This window comes from Cornus florida, unplaced genomic scaffold (genome assembly GCF_030987335.1).
Source record: "Cornus florida cultivar Cherokee Brave unplaced genomic scaffold, ASM3098733v1 CherokeeBrave_3.0.0_Hap2_Chr03, whole genome shotgun sequence".
Classification (NCBI taxonomy): Eukaryota; Viridiplantae; Streptophyta; class Magnoliopsida; order Cornales; family Cornaceae; genus Cornus; species Cornus florida.
Window position 1 is genome coordinate 39693027 of NW_026775573.1, and position 20117 is coordinate 39713143.

Here is a 20117-nt window from a genome sequence, read left to right on the forward strand (position 1 = left end):
CCATTGTATATATACTCCACAATATATATACATATAAACTTGAAGATTGTAACCATGGAGACTTCCTAATCGCAAAATTCTCACCCCACAAACAAAATCCCCAACTTGAATATATATATATATATATATATATATATATATATAATCACCTAATATATATATATATACACACACACACAGAGAGAGGGATATCACCTTATATATATATATAGAGAGAGAGAGGGATATATATATATATATATATATATATATATATAATTATACGTTTGGGCTTCACTACAGCAACCATCACAATCACAATTGCAATTTTTGAATTTTGTTAACTGTGTTGTAGCCGTATATGAGTATGTGAGAGCGAGTAATGAAAATCAAATTAGAACTACACCCACTTCTCCACTTCTAGGTCTTGATGAATGTTCATAAAGCAGAGCACAAGAACCGTGGTCAGAGACCTTGCAACATACCTCACTGCCAACTAAGTGTCACCACGCATTGACCCAAACCATCCACCATCTTCGCCAACAATGTATATATATATATATATATATATCACCTTAAATGTAGAGACCCGTACAATTTCATCGTCTCCCATATAAAACAACTCACCCAAAAATCCCCCACACCACCAGCCCCTCCGTCGCGATGTAGCCCCCTCCTTCGCAACATCATCATCATCATCATCATCTGTTATAATCAAACCCTTCAATTCACAATCTTTATTGAGAAGACGAGTGGTATTTAGCACCATAGAATCGAAATGGTTGTCTCCTCCCGTTGGACTCTTTCTGATATTTCTGCAAAGCAAACTCAGCGAAGCCCTCCAACAACACTAGCCTACTCCTTCGCAAGGAGACGGTAACGCGAGGGGAATCATGTAGGTTGTTCTCTGGTTTCTTCAGAGACATAACATCTAGAGAGAGGAAGGGCATAATGGTTTGTCAAAGTAATTAATTAGGGCATTTTCGTCCTTTTAGTTTTATGATATTTTGGAATAAAAAGTGTTAAAAAATTAGGGAGAAAATTGTCTTTTCGCACGTATTTAACAATGTCAAAAGTAAAATTGGATCTAAGTGATAATAACTTTCGAAAGGTGTTTCAATATGATATTTAGTTAAATCTGAGGGGATATTAGTGAAATTAACCCTAAAATAAAATAAATAGGAACCAAAAATGTCAAAAAATCCAAAACACTACAGTAGGATCGATAACTCGTGCAATTCTATGCCTATGGATTTGGAACATTTTTCAATTACGATTATTGGGGAAGCAAATAGAGAACAAACCATGGTATTTTCGAAGTCTGGATTTTTCGGTATTGTGGTTGAAGAAGCTTCTTATGAGGCATTAAGATCAAGTCAGTGGTATAAGATTTTGATTATATTAATATATATTTAGTTGCAGGAAAACTCGGGACGAGTTTTATTGAAGTAGGAGAGACTGATATAGGACAATTTTAGTAGGTTTTATATTATTTATTTTATTTTATTTTATTTTTATTGTTTTTAGGGAGTTTTATTTTAAGTTCTTAATTCCTTCTACCATTTAAGTTCTTAATTCCTTCTACCATTAATTTCTTTATATTTTAGTAAATTGGATTTGTTACTGATGATCAAAGCATTCCGAATCTGATAGCAATGACAATGATGAATATAGCAACAAGGGCAGTAACATCTTTTTCCAATTTTACTGAGAGAATCTTCAAATGTTGCTCAAGAAATGATCAACGAAGCAATTGCAAAGAAGCTCGACATAAAAAGCCTCATTTCTAATTCAAACGCATTGCGCATAGCAGATTTGGGATGTTCAGTTGGGCCAAATACCTTCATTGCCATGCAAAATGTACTTGAAGCCCTGGAAAAAAAGTGTCTTTCCCAAGGCAATGCTTCTAAAGCACCCGAATTCCAAGTGTTCTTCAACGATCATGCATCCAATGATTTCAATACACTTTTCGCATCCCTCCCTCATGATAGGCAATACTTTGCTGCTGGAGTGCCAGGTTCTTTCTATGGCCGCTTATTCCCGGAGTCCTCTCTCCATTTTGTGTATTCCTCCTCTGCACTCCACTGGCTCTCTAAGTCGCCTGAAGGGTTGCTCGACAAAAACTCACAAGCATGGAACAAGGGAAAAATTTACTGCACAAGTGCGTCTGAGGAAGTAGCAAATGCTTATGCAGCTCAATTTACAGAAGACATGAAGATCTTTCGGAATGCTAGAGCTAAAGAGATTGTGGCTGGAGGGATGATGGTAGTGCTTATGCCAGGTAGCTCGGATGATATCCATTATTCTCAGCGGTCAGTAGGTCTGCTGATTGATTTCTTTGGGTCTGTCCTCATGGATATGGTGAATGAGGTAAGTCAATAATCAGCTTATCAATTGAAGTTACAAAATTACACTAATTTTGCAATTTCACAAGTAAGTCCTACAAAATTTTTATTAGGACAAGGAAATTAAGTTTGAACTTGGACTATTTTTTTTTTAATCCGTATTGCCCTTTAGTAGTAAAGTACCAATCATTAATTTTTTTTCTTAAACACTTTAAATCGTGTAGACCATATCAAATAAAAAATAAGAAAAACAACACTTACATAGAGTTAGGAGCCTTAAATAACAAAGTTGTCTATTTTAAAAGTTCATTTTTCACTTTGGTTAGATTAAGTAAAATATTTACATATGCATCAATAATTATTGTTCAGAAATTTTTCTATATATATATATATATATAATGAATTTTCACTAAATTATTTGTATATTCCTAAATTAACATTTGCAGGTTTGAACCAATATAGATTAGGAAATATTATTAAAGTTAAGTGCACAATTTTTTTTACTATATATATATATATATATATATATATATATATATATATGTTATTTTATTTTTTATTTTTTTTTAAAGTCAACTCAAAAATCTTGTTTTTTCAAATTTCTTCAAATGAAAGAACTATTAATTTGGGAAGGATATTTTGGTATTTTGAAATAAGAATTGGAGAGTATTATGGACCTAAATCATACTTTTGAAGGCTTATATAATTATTTTGCTTAACTCAATCAAATTTAAAAGTTAACTTTTAAAATAGACTGATTTGTTATTTAGAACTTCTAAGTAGTTAAGTGTAATTTTTCCTTAAAAATATAATCCAAATTTGTCATCCATTTTTTCCTTAGGCAATCCTGTAGACCTTACCAAATTTAAAATATAATCCAATTGTATTCCCATTTACGAAAGTTGGTCAATATGTAAACTTAAATTCCAAAACTGCTCATAAAGAATTCCATGTTTGTTTCATTGTACTGTTACACAACAACTTAAATTCTACAACCCAGTTAGATCTGAACTTAATGCTTATGGAATGAATCTGCTCTTGGAATGGTTCGTATCGCACTTTGGTTGGGATGGGTTCATGATGAATGCAAACTAAAAGCCATTAAAACCTATATCAAAAACACAAAATTTTGAACAAAAAAGTGGATACAAATATTACATACTTAAATCGCTAACAAAATGGTGGCTGATGGTGAAAGAAGATGTGAGAAGAATATGTGAGAAGAATATGAAAGCGCGAAGAAGAGTACCAAAAGACGTGAAGATCAAAGGAAGAGGCAAAACAAAAAATTGTAAGAGTGATGGATGAAAAAAATAATAGAGGTATTATAATACATCTTGAGTTAATTACACTCATATTCCCTAATGTTTTTTTTATTGACAGCAAAATGAAAAATTAGACAATTTTTGAAGAATGACACCCCATATTTTACCTTTTAATATTTTATTTACTTTTAATCTCAAATATCAAAACCATTAAATAACAAAAATACCTTTATTTTTGTAATAAAACAATATTAACCCATCCCTATACTCTCTCTCTCTCTAACCTCTCAATCTCCTCCATCCCACCATCGCCACAACAACCTACCTCCGCGATCACCACCATAACCCACCTTCGTCCAACCCTTTTATATCTCTTCACTCACCACCGCTAAATAGAATATAATTAACTATTTATCTCTATTATATGTATGTATATATATATATATATATATATATATAATATACATAGTCACCATGGCCACTACCACCTCCTCCCACCGTGGCCACCTTCTGTCCACCGCAACCTCCACCTCTTCTCTCTCTCTCCACCGCAACTTCCACCCCAAATCGCCACAGCCCCCCCCCCCCCCCCCCCTACTCTCTCTCTTCACCGCAACCCCTACCCCAAATCGCAACCTCCACCCCAAATCGCCACAGCCCACCCCTTCTCTCTCTCTCTCCATAACAACCTCCAGCCTAAATCGCAGCCGTCGGATGCATCACCACTGCCTCTGTGCTCCTCCTCTTTAGTGTCACTGACCGATTGCTGATTTTGTCGTTAATTCCGGATTTTGGGTAGGTATTGGTGGCCCAAGTTGTGGCGATGGTGGTGGTGTTGGAGTAACCAAGCGGATCCTATAGAATTAAAGATTATAAATAATGTCGGCCTCCAACTTTCCCTTTCATGACCGACAACTGTTAGCTACTATTATTGGATAGGGTTTTGCAATTGGGTCTTCCGATTATTAATTTCTACGGCGACCCTGCTGCTACCGCCTTTGGCGTCTAGATGCATTACGTTGCCAGAGGTGAATGGGTGATTTTCTTCTGCATATTCTCTCTGTATCTATTATCTTAAGTATCTTTTACTTTGTGTATACTTATATATATAAGTATAACATTATGTAATTGTATATATAAGAGTAGAAATAGGGATTTTTTTTTCACATTTTATTTTATTATTTTATTTTTTTTGGTATACCCAAACATCACCCACCATCACCTCCTTCACTATGGATTTGAAGAGAATATGTTGTTGAAGGTCGGTGCGTACAATTTGAATAAATGGGTTATGAATTTTGATTGCAATATGAACAACACAAAGGAATCTATTTCTGTGGTTAAAGAAGCAGGGTTGTCTATAGACTTGGTCTCGAGCTTTAAATTGTTCTATCATTCATATATGCGCATACGCATGCTCTCTATCCCAAATCAACCCCAAAAAAATTAACTCAATTTCAGTTCCTACGAATCCACAACAACAAAGAACCAAGAACAAAATATATATATGTATAATACACATTTATACATTCACACACATATATAATATATATAGAGGGATAGTTTTGTCCATTAAATAATTTTAAAAAAAAAAGGTTAAAATGGTAATTTCATTATTCAAATAAGTCAATTAACAAGTTAAAGGGTACTAAGGTAAATTCACTTTGTGTTAGAGGTGGTGGGGTGTTATTGTTAATTTTTCCAAACCCGAAGGGGTGTCATTGTTAAAAAAATGGATCAACTTTCATTTGGCTGTCAATATGGCAAACCTCGGGAGGTGTGAGCATAATTATCCCTATAGTTTTTATAGAACTGTTCTGGAAATAAACATCAAAAGTCGGACTTCTTTGTGCTATAAATTTTTTTTAACACTTGCTTGTCTTTAGGGTTGTAGGTGCATAAAATATCTGGACGAACTCAAGAGCTCAAACCGAAAAATTCTATCCACGAACACTTAATAGAAACTCAGAGAATTTCATAAAATAACATTCAATACAGTATTAGGAATTGGTGTGAGACGAATTGGATGGTATTTAGATTGGTACCGAACCAAGTATTACTTAGGTTGCGTACATATCCCTTTTATTGGGACGTTCTGATATGGAGAATAGTATCTCTTTTATTTGGAGGCTTTGTTGTAACAAACTAAACTCGGGTCCAGATCGCTAACCGGATCTTGACCCCACCCGACCCGAGAACACCAAGGGTAAAATGGTCTATATGACCCATACCTGGCATTGGAAGTCTAAATAAAGTCTTAGAAGTCATTTCTAATCACTTTAGAATGCTTACGTATGAAGGAACCGACCTCAATCACCATTCGGGTCACTTAGGGTTGCAAAGGTAAATCAATTTTTTTGGACCATTCATTGCATTGGGACCTTATAACTGTCTTCTAGGCTATGTGTGGTCACTTAGAATCAATTACAATTGAAGAAAAACGAATTGGTTCAAGGTCACCCATTTTAGGGCTAAAAAGGGTAAGAATGTCATTTTTGGCCACTCCGCTCGTTTTTCGGCGGGGCTGTGGGAATCCCAACCTCTCAACTACCATGTAGGACCCATACGAGGAGTTTCAGAGCCATCGAAAACACCTCAAAAAAATAGTACCTAACCCCTAATTACGAGCGCTTGTCTAATGTTCTATGAGCGCTCGTAGGGCAGCCCCGCCTCTCCTTACAAGCGCAAGGCTTGCCAGATGAGCGCTCGTCCATTTACTTCGAGTGCTCGACCTGCCTTGAAAATAGGCTCCTTGCCCTTTCTTGTCCCGTCCTTGTTTTCGACTCCATTTCTGGACATTTCTTGGTCATTTTTGACCACCTTGCCCATGTCCCAACTCACTAGCATGCATTTGACAACATAATTCATTAATTTACATACTTATATAATCAAACATGCATAAGTATGGAAAATGAAAGCAAGGAATCCATTTAAAACCTTTGAGTTACATAAGTTACATTAAAACATAGTCTGATGGAATAAAGATACAAATTTAGACTCTTCCGGTCACAATTACAATGCTTTACGTACAAGGATTTACATCAACTTTACATTTGATACAAAAATAATAAAAGTAAGCTTTCGTCAACCCTAACTACGCATATGAGGGTTCGTTATCAACTACGTCACCGTTATGACCTGAATAATGTTAAAGAAATGGGTGAGGCTCAGTAGAAGATGCCTAAGGCACCAACTTTAGACTCCTTTGAGCACACATACGGGATAAAAGAAAGTCGAGATCATACTTGGAGATTTAATAACATCTAATTTACAAATCAATCTCAACAATGGTGTTTAGGCATTTCAATACAAGTATGCATAGAATGCAATGCAATGTCCCATATTTTCCCAACTTTACTCTCAACCGACTCCAAACTAGGCCTTTACCAGCCCCAATTCCCACCTACGCTAACCGACTTTACCGAGCTGTGATTGACACTATTCCTCGCCTCTTGGCCTTTTAGGGCCTAGTATCAAGTTTTTCACATCTTACACCGGACCGTGCCCCTTCTAGGTCGAGTTAGCACCGGGCTCGCGATACCCGGTCCATATGTAAAATTTCCTATTTTTCGCCCATCCTAAAATGGCTAACTTGTCAAATCTTATTCAATTTCCTCACCATTCTAATATGGCCTAATATCCCTCTCATTACATCTTTCCCGCCATGCCATGCATATGATTCAATTACATCCAATTAACTTTCAATTTCATATCTTTGATAACGATGGCATAAGCATAGCATTTTCTAGAATTCAAAAATAAGCATTGCATTCCATACCATTTAGGCACAATTATAGCATTCTCAATACTTCAATAACAAGCATGCTTCCTATGCAAATTATATCAATAAAATCATGCTAGCACCTTGGCACAATTAAGCAATTATTCAATAACAACACTTCATTAGCAAGGAATAGAAACATTTTATACATCAATGCTAGCATGCTTTCATTACATCTTCATTAATTATCATTTCATTCATAACCTTGCATTCAACATTGCCAAGTAAAGAATCAATGGAAGATTACTCAACAAAAGGCAAAGTGTAAAACATTAGGAATTCCTACCTCAATTGTGAGCACCCAAACATGCCCTTAGCTAGCCAAACAAGCCCCAAGGCTAACCCCAAATTCGAAATCCCTCCAGGCCCTAGAATAATGGTCTCAAAAGAAGGCCTTTGATGTATAAATCAATTATCCCTTTTTGCCTTTCCTCAAATTCTCACTCTAAACCTCCCAAATATAAACTTTAAACATTTGTGTATATGGTATATAGATAGATATAGAGAGAGAAATAAAAAACTTAGAGAGAGAGACGAAGGAGCCGAGAATGAGAAGAAAGGGGAGGGGGAGGGTTGCCAAGTATTCAAAAGCTTATGTGGCCCTCCTCTTGCCAAGTGTCAACATCATATGGTTACTTATTGTCCAATTACTATCTTACCCTTGCACTTCTATTTCAATGCCAACAGGGTCCCAAAATATCTCTTCTAATGTAAAGATATAGATATATGTATATATGTGAAAAATGTCTATAATGCCCCTTACATAAAATAAGAAAATCGGGAGAAGGTCCCGAGCCCAGAAATTGTCACGACTTCCAAAAGATTCTAAAATCATTCTCGTCGCCTCTAATTGATTTAAAATAATTAAAATACACTTCTAAAACCCTCGGTTCAAGAAAATGACCAAAATAGCCTGTGTGGCATGCAAAACGAGGCTCAAAAATTAAATAAAATAAAAATTCAAAAAAATCTAGAAAAATTCGGGACGTTACAATCTAACCTTCTTAAAGAGATTTCGTCCTCAAAATCTACCCTTCTTAAGAAGGAGGCTCACAATCGTTTCCCTTCTCGGAGAACACCTCATAAAATTTGCAGGATTATGAGGTCATAACTTTATTGCCTTTGACAGCATATGTCAATAGGCAATCACACACCACTGCCCCTGATAACACAATGCTCACCACCCTATGTGGGTACTCATCACACGACACCCTATCACCAATAAACTTTGCACATCTACACAAGGCTCTGAAGCCCACAAAGAAAGAGTCGCTAAACCACAAAGAAACGGTCGCCAGACTAACAACATCCAACCTTAACTCATCCTTTAAAGGATACACGAAACTTGAGATAAAGGAATCCCGACTACTACCTATCAAGTCCCAAATCCCGGTCAACACATTCCCTACAACCACTCCTATGCAACGTAATGCATAGCTACACCATCACATAACCATACAAATGATTACCAATTGCAACCTCTAGTTTCATTATCCTTAACATCTCTCAAAATGGGAAAACATAAAATCTTTCAATGATAGCGTAAACACGAATCACACAAACCACAAAATGTACTATCACGTACTTAGGATACAAATCTCCAAAACACATAATCTTAATAATCAAATGATCAATTAATTAACTTCACTGGACACGTAGTCCTTTCTAAAGCACTTCGTCATCCGAGACAATTAACATGAATCTATAAAACATTATTGTCACCAATTAAAAGTCTCTTTCAAACCAAATTCATATCATCCCACTTAAACTAACATAACGCGCCACACCACGCTCTCATTAATTATCACTAATCGTTCATAATAATCATTAACCTTTGACCCGACATCGTGTTAAAAAGGGATTGATTCAAGAAAAATGGTTGGCCATACCACTCTCTTCGTCAATCTGACCTCAACACTAATGTCGTTCCCGTCCTCAGGTCCAAACCTCAAATACAGTCTCACACAACCACAAGACAACCATGAGATTCACTCACTATCCATTCGTTGCTCTAAGCAACCTTAATAGCTTTATTGTCTTATATCTTGTCCTAAAAATTTCAATCATACCTTAATCATACAACTCACAATGAGCTAAAAACAACCCAATACCAATTACCACAATCATCTTCCATAAGTAAAAGCCTTCCAGTCCACTCCTAACCACCCATACTAGAGAAAAATTCCATGACATCATTTGATCCAACACTTACCTCATCAAAACACCTCATAAAGACTATCTCATGTCTGCAATCTCAAACCCTGAATCAATTACATACTCCTCAAGAGAATCCCACATTCACACTTCCAATTACATAGTCCTAAGACTATACCGACACCTGTCTTTAATGTACTGCTCAAACCAAACATCTATGCATGCATCCGGGTACATGACCCACATCACATCACTTAATCATCCTTGACTTACCATTCACATCACATCTCCTAGCCATCACCGCTAACAATAAATAATAGAAGCATACAATCATAACTTGGCAACTCATGCCTCACACCCCACCGGTTAAAATTACCCTCAAAATGACACTACTGAACCCAAAGACTTCGCCTCCCTTCGTGGAAGTAAGTCAAATCAAACTCTTACCGGATACCTCTTACAACAGAGATAAACTACCACAGACCCAACCATCCGTGGGTGTGTAACTCCTAAATGGAGAAATGACACTAGTACCATCAATGTTGTTGTCAGGACCAACACAAACAAAAAAGGCTAACAAATCCCGCTCTCATAAGAGACTGACAACTGAATCCAGGCATACCTAAAGGAATCACATCATACTAGAACTTTAAAGTCTCTAACACCCTAGTTACATAACCACACAAGAACTATGCTAATTCCTTAGTATACTAAAATGGCAATTACAACAACAATGTAGTAATAATGTACATTAACGAAAATAACTTTAAATTATCATCATTCTAGTTAAACATAAGGTTTTCAAGACATGAAACCAAGCATTTGAACAATATGCACAAATATATACCTAAGTCATGGAACACATCACAAGAATCTTCCTACAACTCACACAACACACATATAGTCCATGATAAACCATAAAACTCAAGGAAATTCCTAGGTTACAACCATCCTATACCCCCTACCTCACTAAACAAAGCCTATCTAGAATCCAAGCAAAAGATGTGCAATGGGAAATCTAAGCCAAGAGCCTTGTAGGCCAAGATGCAAGCAATCCTTCTTTATTTTATGGTGTGAGCAAAAGGTGAGAGGAATAGAGAAGAACCTAAGCTCTAAGGTATGCAACAATGGTGTTTTAGAAAGGGAATGGTTAAAGAAGATGAAGCTACAACTAATTAAAAGATGTATGGCATATGGAATATCTATACACTAAGTTGTCTTACACTACTTCTCTTACACACACACTCATCTTATCCCTCCACTTGTCACAATCCTAAGCCTTCATACAAAACACCTTTTCAACCCTACACTTGACATCATCCAAGCACTACACTTGTCACCAATCAAGTGCTAACACATGGTCCAATGGAAATGAGACACTTGTCTCAACTTTCCCCAAATTGCACAAAAGTCCTTCTACTAAATATCTCCCAAAAATAATCGTACAAAGGTCCCTAAACAAAATATCTCCAAAAGATAATCGCACAAAGACCCCTTAAAATGAAAATGTCCCCAAAGAAAGCTATCACATATACCTTTATGAAAAATGAAAATGAACAAGCACATAATGTTCTACACGTGAGTCATGCTAAGAAGGTAAAATGCACAAACATGAATGCATGAATTGTCGAGAGCCAATTCTGAACACTAAAACCCTACCTTGGGTTCTCAAAACCCTAAGGCAACAAGAAGGGAAAAAATAAAATAAATAAATAAAATAAAATATATAAATAAATAAAATGCAATAGAAAAAGGGAAAGATGACACGGTCATCACATTACCGAATCCTTCTTTTATTAAGAGAAGGTTTCCTTCTGAACCCATTGGCTTGTTTGGCTCAGCCATTTGGGTTAAACTGACGCTACGGGGCGGAATGGCCCATTCCCTTGGTATGGGCCAAACTTGTAATTCATAACTTGGGTTTCAAACCTGGACACATGTTGGTTGTGATTGGTACTTCATTTGTACAGGTGCCATACTTGGTTGGTGGATATTTTTTACCCCCACAAGGGTGCAAAAGTTAGACAAGGTTGTAATTTTGTGGAAAAAAAAAAATAATATCTACCAATTAAGATCTATCTTCCCAAAGCGAAGTACTTTGAGATGACCTAACATAAAGGGGAAACCTTTGCTAAATAATGGTGGGGGTTATTGGCAATAAACTCAATGATTTTAAGATTTTCTTTTTTATAACTCGTTAATGATTTTGAAATTACTGATGATACAATCACATTAAGCTCATAAAATGACAGGTTTTGTTCAATTCAATTTTGAGAATGGAGAAATTTGTTAAAACTATAGCACTTATTGCACCAATACCGCAAGAATATGTGAGTTATACGGTGCGGAAACTATTAGTTGATTAAGTCGTGATTAAATTTCTAAATGACCTAGAAGGGGTGAATGGGTTGACTTGTCCAATTTTTGCGATTGAATAAATTTCACACAATTATAAGCAATTAAACATACATAATCACAAGAATAATGAAAACAAGTAAGTAGAATTTGAGAGATGACACATAATACTTTTTTAAGAAACCCTGATTGGCGGAAGAGACCAATCGTTGTGGGAAAAGCCTCGTGAACTACGTTGTGCAAAACAAAAAGATCCATTATGTATGAAGCAAAGTACAATTGACTCTGACTCACCTCACACCCTTTTACTCTATCAAAAACCAATTGCTAACGATCGTTGACTTTGCGACTCCCCTATCCAACAACTCTCGACCTCAGGTTTACTTTTGATTTTTGTAGAAAGATTGTTGGTAGATCAATCAACACTCCACAGCTATCTTGATCCCTTCAAAGTGTGATCTTCTTCTCCTTTTCTTTAAAAATTAATTTTCTAAAGTTGGTAAGAAAATATATTGCTTTGATTAACTTGTAATATGATGTAGACTCTGAATATTCCATATTAATCAGTAGAACATCACCCTAATCACTTCTAATTACTCTTGTGTTTAAGTGTGTGCTCTCAAAAATAAACAATCAGATTTCTCTGAAAAATCTCTCAAAAAGCCTTAATGATGAGTAAAAGATGAAAACATTAATTTTCTATTGAAGCCACCAACATACTCCCTTTAAAAAGCTGATATATATATATATATATATATATATATATATAGTAGTAAGTCCTTACAATAAGTGGAAAAAGTTGTCCTACAAGTTTAGGTACAAACAAAAAACTGTAAAGTTATCAAAATCTGATTTTTCGCACCTCGAGGATAATGCAACCGGTTGGACTTAATGGTGTTGACGCTAAAATCGGCTCCTTAGATCAGATTCGGAATTGATGTCCCACCGGGCATGCCAAAAATGTTGACGCTAAAATCGGCTCCTTAGATCCGATTCGGAATTGATGTGATACGGGCGTGCCAAAACCAATTATATGGTTCGAGTGTAAATTGTCAACTTCAGTCTCTTTGAGAAGGTTGACTTTCAAACAATGCAAGGAAAAAAGAGAACAATAAAACTCCTCTTTTAGTTCAAGAATTGCCTTAATTAAAAGGACTTTTATAATGAATAATTTATAGTAATGTTTTGAGGATAGAAAAGGGAGAGAAATAGATATACAAAGAAATACAGAGAGAGATTGAGAGAGAGAAAGATAAAGTGAGATATTGAGAGAGAGAGATAGAGATAGAGAAAAAATAGCAAGGATGCTATTTAGGGAAAGGGCTTGAGAAACCAAACAAAATAATATAAGGATTCTAAGGGTGCTGGACCTCGATCTTAGCATACCTCTTTGTTTATTTATAGAAGAATTCTCAAAACAAATACCTATAAACAAGTACTCTAATTACAATAAAACTCTATATCATAACTGAATATAAATTCAAACTAAACGATCTTAGATAAACACTAATTCTTAACTAAAATCAAATAAGGGATAAATATTACACATAAATCTTATCCATCGTCGTAAAGTTCAAAAATATTCTATCCAATCAGTGGTGCCTTTGCATGTAGCTTTGCTCTGTGTAAAATCTGTCAGGTCATTGCTCCTTCACCTGTAGTCCACATCCATGTAGAACATTGATGATTTTCAGTCCAACTTAATTGCTAAACCAAACCACCTTCAGCCCAAACATAAATCCATGACCCAAATATCCTCCATAGCCCGAATACCAAAATGGATCCATGACCCAAATACCATCTACGGCCCAAATACCAAAATGGGTGTCAATAGATGGTGCAACCACTTAACATGTTTCTCATTAGAAAGTGTAACCAGTTGGACTGTCAAGTGTAACTGGTTAGATTTTTCCCGAGGGCTGTTTTTGCTCAGAATATGCAACCTGCTCGAACATAAAGTGTAACCGGTTGGACTGCACTGAATGACAATTCTAACCTTAGCTCTTGTACCCAACCTTAAAAATATTCACAAGTGTTCCTCACACACTTACCTGTACTATATGATGTTCTAAATGGATGCAACAGTAAGAGGCACTTGCTCTTCCACTCCAAAAGACTAAGACTTAAGATAAACAAAGATTACAACTCGATTATTAAGTTTTGACTCCAAAATTCAATATTACAATTTTATATCTCATAGAATATGCATTATGCATTACATTTTGATAAATCTATGTTGCACTTAAATCATATTTCCATTATATTTTCAGTGTAACCCCTTAATGCAAACCATTATTGTAGGGATTAGTCTATAAAGCTCAAATGGATTCATTTAACATATATGTGTATTATCCTTCCACCAAGGAAATTTCAAGGCTTGTAGAAGAAAACGGTTGTTTCAATATTGAGAGAATGCAAATGATGGATCCGAGGTCAATGATGAATTCCCCACTTGATGTGTACACATTTATAATGCACCTAAGAGCTGCCATGGAAGGATTTTTCACCAAACATTTTGGAAGTGAGATTGTTGGCGAAATGTTTGGAAGGATTTCTCAAAAAAGTGCAAAGTTTCTACTGGACAAACGCTACAATGAAATAGATTGAGTATTTTTTGTTTTGAAGCATAAATGATGTGAGTTGGGATGGTATTGGCCTCATTATAAGGGTAATTTACATGTCATAGCTATCTTTACCTCTTTTTTTTTCTTTTTTTTGGTTTTTTTTTTTTTTTTGGTAGTTGGAGAAATAATATAATGTTATTCAAAAAAAAGAAAAAAGAAATAATATAGTGGTGCCTCAATAAAATGGTTTAAACTAAAGTTTAGGACTTATTTATAAGAAATTTAGATTTTGTGTTGAAATCTAGAATTTGGCAGATTTTGAATTTGATCAACAAGAAGATAACTCTTTCCCCTATTCTATAATTTCTTAAAGGCTCTGCAAGAACCCTTTTGCTTGGACAATGTTATGCTGATGAATTGAATATATTGTGATGCGATTTGAGTTCAAATAGCAACACATAAAACTACAATATGTACTTCTTCAGTGAAAATCATCACCAAGATAGATATCTATTTGAAGGTATGGAAAAGAACCTAATATTGGCACTCCAAGAAGTATCTCAGAATTTATTTATTTATTATTATTATTATTTTATGATATTTGGATTTAAGCAATGGAGTGTCATGGAATATTTTCTTCAGAGTTCAAAACCTTTGACATGGTTACTGTAACAAGTATTACACATTGCTAACAATTCTTTTACTTGTTTATGTAGTGATATTTCTTATTCTATTATTGCATTTATATAATCAATAAATTCTTTTATTCATAATTTTTAACTTATTATTTTGGACAGTTAGAGTATCCACTAGTTTTAGGGTATATGTAGTATTTACTAGCTGATCAACCCCATTTATTTAGGCTTAAGGCAAGGATGATGATAATAGTGATGATATGTATTTGCTAGCTGAAAATTTGATAGACTATTAATGATTCGGCTTGCTAACTAAAGATTAAATTATATGAAGTACAAGTTTAGTACAAATTATTCATATGAATGTATATGCAAATTTCTATCCAATCAAATAAAAATGACATCACACATGTATAGAAGACATTAGAAGGCCACCTAGCCATATTTAGTAATATTGAAACAAAATTATTTTCTTCAGCCCTCTCTCGTGTTGCACTTTTTTTCCCATTTGTGAATTGGTCTAAAATATCATAACTGGAGAGAGCCATAACTAAAGAGAGCCTCCTAACCATGATGATTTCCACTAGACTGCCCAAATCTCATAAGTGAATCGAAAGTTGGTGGATTTACATGAATTTCACCTAAATTGCCCCATCTATCTTCTTAGATAAAAGTTCAGTTTCAAACCCCAACACCAGTGCTCTAGCTTGTTAACCCTTTTCAAGTGTGATTTCTACGTATAGTTAAGGATGACAATGTGCACCACCCTGCCGGAGCCCTGCTCTATCCTGCCCCTAATGGCACGGGTAAGGGAGCCCTGCTCTGTCCCGCCCCTAATAGTATGGGTATGGGAACCGTTTTTGTACCGTAGGGATGGTATGAATTTAGATTTTAAACTTGTCAGGGGTTACAGGGTGGGTATGGGTTTTGAGAAACATTCACCTCGTCCCATCCCACTCTTTAAACTTTTTTTGTTTTTTTTTTTTAAATAAAATAAAATAAATAAAAGAAGTAAACGTGGTGGGGCGGGACAAGCACAATACACTCATCTCTTAATAGGGTAGGTATAGATTGTGAAATTAAAACCCGTTGCGGTTATGAATTTGTCAATAATTAAAAGGGACGGGTACGGATTTAGGCAAACCTGCTCCATACCCACCATGTTGCCATCCCTGTGTATAGTATAGTCATACATAAAGGCATTAAGAAGAGGTTACACCTATGTACTTGTTTTCGGCTTTATCACACTTGAATATGGGTGATAAAAGATTGTGATACCAGAAAATATTTATAATTGATGGACCAAGAGGGGGGTGAATTGGTCTTTTACTTAACTTCTCCCAATACTTAGAATGCTCTCAATACACACACAATGATCAACCATTCAACCACAAGTGCACTTGGGTTTTACAAGGAAAATCTCTCTTAACTAGAGATCAAAAACCTTGGTTCTTGGCCATAACCAATGTAATCTCCATTAGTTGTATGCAAGTAGTTACAAACTCAGCTGTCTCACTCTCTTTGCTGTTGAATAAGTCATCTTTGTACCAGGTATCTGATTCATCCATTGAGTATTCAAGAAAACCCTATCAAGCTTCATACAAATTCTTTTGTATACCCTTTGCCTATTATTCCAGGACCATTCACCATTAATTGCCGAGATTTCCAACAATTCTACACTATGCAGGCAAGAATGAAACTCATCCAGCAAACTTTGAGAAACTTTTTTACCTCATTTCTTGTCTCCATGAAAACGAATAGCATTCCAATCCCCAAGAGTAATCCATGGTCTCACAGCTATTGTAGAGTAATAAATGATGTATTTCTATAGCAACTTCCTATCTACAGCCCTATTTGCAGCATAAACAGGAGTGCAGAAAAAGACTTCACCAGAATTGAACTAATTACCTAGCAACAACATACACTGATATTTCACATCAAGAGCTTTAACATCCAGCACAGCCGGATTCCACCCTACCCATATTTTCCCCAAGCCATGAGCTTCATAATTATTAATCCAACACCAATTGGGCATAACTTTTTTTGAAATAGAATTAAAAGAACCAGTTTTCACTGTGGTTTCAAGCAAACAATCAAACTATGAGGAATTATTTGTTATCCATTTCCTTACCTCCTTCTGTCTTCGAGGCTTATTTAAGCCTCTTACATTCCAAGCCCCAATCATTGGGAAGAGGATGAAATATGGGGCACAAGCCCCACTTTGCTTCTAGTTATCCTAACTGAAACACCAATCCCAGGCTTCTTTGGAATCTTACTTGCATCTTCCTTGTGTATCGACTTAGGTTCCCTATTAAACTTAAAACATTCTGAATCTCAGCCCTAGCAACTGTCTTATCCTATATCATGTCTTATTCCTCACTTGATTTGAATCTAGCAACAGAAGAAATAATATCCAATCCCACTAGAGAATATATCTCAACATCACTTGCAATCTCAACCACCTCTTTATTGCTCTGCACTTCAACTGTATCTATATTCTCTAGACTATTTGAGTGGATCACCACTAACTCTCTACCTGGTTTGTAATTTGGATATTATCCTCCACCACTGGTTCCACCTTGTTAGGATCAATATTTTCCTTTTCTGATAAAGCAACAAATGAATTTGAAACTTTCACAAGTTCTTGTGACACTGACACCTGTGCTCTTATTGGCATTTCATAAGCACTTCATCTACAGCAATGAGCTTACCCTTGTCCTTCATTACCCACTTATCCATACCTTTTTTATGTTTCGTCTGTAGAAATTTTAGAGGGCATATGTCCTCTAAGTGATCAACTTTTTTGCATAAGTTGCATAGCTTTAGTTTCCATTCATCTACAACCATTGTCTCAAATAATACCTCTTTAACCCCCACTTCCACCATGACTCAGACATAATCACCCTTATCTCTATGTAAGTCTGGATCATCCATGTAGATAGGTTTCGAGAAGTTTGAACAAACCTTGGACACCGATTCTTCATTATGGCAATGTACAGGAAGATTATGTATTTTTAGCCAAATTGGAACTGATTCCAAAACTTCCTTAGATAAATTGACATTCTTATCCCATTGTTTAATTATAATCGGCATGCCTTGGAAAGTATGGATCCTAGATAACGTCTACATGACCTCTTCTTCTGAATCAAAACGAACAATGAAGAAATTATCTTTCAAGTAAACCACTTTCACTTTCTTAGCCCATCGCTTCTCAACAAAACCTTTAAATCGATGATAATGGGTATTCTGTGAGATATAAAATTGTAATATTGGTGAATTTTGGAGTCAAAACTTAATGATCGAGTTGTAATCTTTGTTTATCTTAAGTCTCGGTCTTTTGGAGATGAAGAGCAAGTTCCTCTTACTGTTGCATCCATTTAGAACATCATGTAGTACAGGTAAGTATGTGAGGAACACTTGTGAATATTTTTAAGGTTGGGTACGAGAGCTAAGGTTGGCATTGTCATTCAATGCAGTCCAACCAGTTGCACTTTATGTTCTAACAGGTTACATTTTCTGAGAAAAATAGCTCAGGAAAAATCTAACCGATTACACTTGACAGTCCAACTAGTTGCACTTTCTAACGAGAAACGCATCAACTGGTTGTACCATCAAGTCCAACCAGTTGCATTAGCCTAGAGATGCGGAAAATCAGATTTTAGTCACTTTACAGTTTCCTGTTTGTACCTAAACTTGTAGGACAGTCCTTTAAAATCTTTTTCCACCTATTGTAAGGACTTACTACTATATATATATATATATATATATATATGTATATATATATATCAGCTTTCTAAAAACCTAGGGAGAGATGCTGGTGGCTTTAATAGAAAATTAAAGTATGCATCTTTTACTCATCATTGAAGCTTTTTGAGAGATTTTTCAGAGAAATTTGATTGTTTATTTTTGAGAGCACACACTTAAATACAAGAGTGATTAGGAGTGATTAGGGTGATGTTCCACTGATTAATATGGAATATTCAGAGTCTAAATCATATTACAATTAATTAAAGTAGCATATTTTCTTACCAACTTTAGAAAATCATTTTTGAAGAAAAGGAGAATAAGGTCACACTTTGAAGGGATAAAGACAGTTGTGGAGTATTGATTGACCTACCAATGATCTTTCTATATAAATCAAGAGTAAGCCTGAGGTCGAGAGTTGTTAGACGGGGGAGTCGCAAAGTTAGAGATCGTTAACAATTGGTTTCTGATAGAGTGACAGGGTGTGAGCCTGAGTCAGAGTTGATTGTACTTTGCTTCATGCATGGTGAATCTTTTTGTTCTGGACAACGTAGTTCACGAGGTTTTTCCTACAACAATTGGTCTCTTCTGCTAATCAGGGTTTCCTAGCTAAAAATTCGGTGTCATCTCTCAAATTCTACTTACTTATTTTCATTATTCTTATGATTATGTATGTTTAATTAATCATAATTGTGTGAAATTTATTCAGTCACGAAAATTGGACAAGTTAACCCATTCACCTCCCTCGAGGTAATTTAGAAACTTAATCATGACTTAATCAACTAACAGCTTCCGTACTGTATAACTCACAAATTCCTGCTGTATTAGTGCAATAAGTGTTATAGTTTTAACAAATGTCTCCATTCTCAAAATTGAATTAAACAAAACCTGTCGTTTTATGAGCTTAATGTGATTGTATCATCAGTAATTTCAAAATCATTGACGAGTTATGAAACAAAAAATCTCAAAATCATTGAGTTTATTGCTAATAACCCCCACCATTATTTAGAAAAAGTTTCCCTTTTATTTTAGGTCATCTCAAACTACTTCACTTTGGGAAGATAGATCTTAATTGGTAGATATTATTTTTTTCAAAAAATTACAACCTTATCCTACTTTTGCACCTTTGTGGGGAAAAAAAATACCAACCAACCAAAGTATGACACCTTTACAAATGAAGTGCCAATCACAACCAACATGTGTCCAGGTTTGAAACCTAAGTTATGAATTACAAGTTTGGCCCGTACCAAGGGAAAGGGCCACTCCACCCCGTAGCGTCAATTTGACCCAAATAA

The 20117-nt window shown here is 35.4% G+C and overlaps 1 protein-coding gene across 1 annotated transcript; it reads left to right on the top strand.

The window, feature by feature from the left end:
- Positions 1-1284: 1284 nt before the first annotated feature.
- Positions 1285-14579, top strand: LOC132301473 (loganic acid O-methyltransferase-like). The gene is made up of 3 exons (XM_059798723.1): positions 1285-1354; positions 1694-2349; positions 14255-14579. The coding sequence occupies exons 1-3, from the start codon at positions 1285-1287 to the stop codon at positions 14285-14287; spliced, it is 759 nt and encodes a 252-aa protein (XP_059654706.1). The 3' UTR covers positions 14288-14579.
- Positions 14580-20117: the final 5538 nt, after the last annotated feature.

Bases quoted from the DNA above. Each gene is read 5' to 3' on its own strand.
- LOC132301473 (XM_059798723.1), top strand. From the start codon at position 1,285: ATGGTATTTTCGAAGTCTGGATTTTTCGGTATTGTGGTTGAAGAAGCT. The intron at 1,355-1,693 runs GTCAGTGGTATA...TTTTACTGAGAG, and splicing joins TTATGAGGCATTAAGATCAA to AATCTTCAAATGTTGCTCAA. The intron at 2,350-14,254 runs GTAAGTCAATAA...GGAAATTTCAAG, and splicing joins TCATGGATATGGTGAATGAG to GCTTGTAGAAGAAAACGGTT.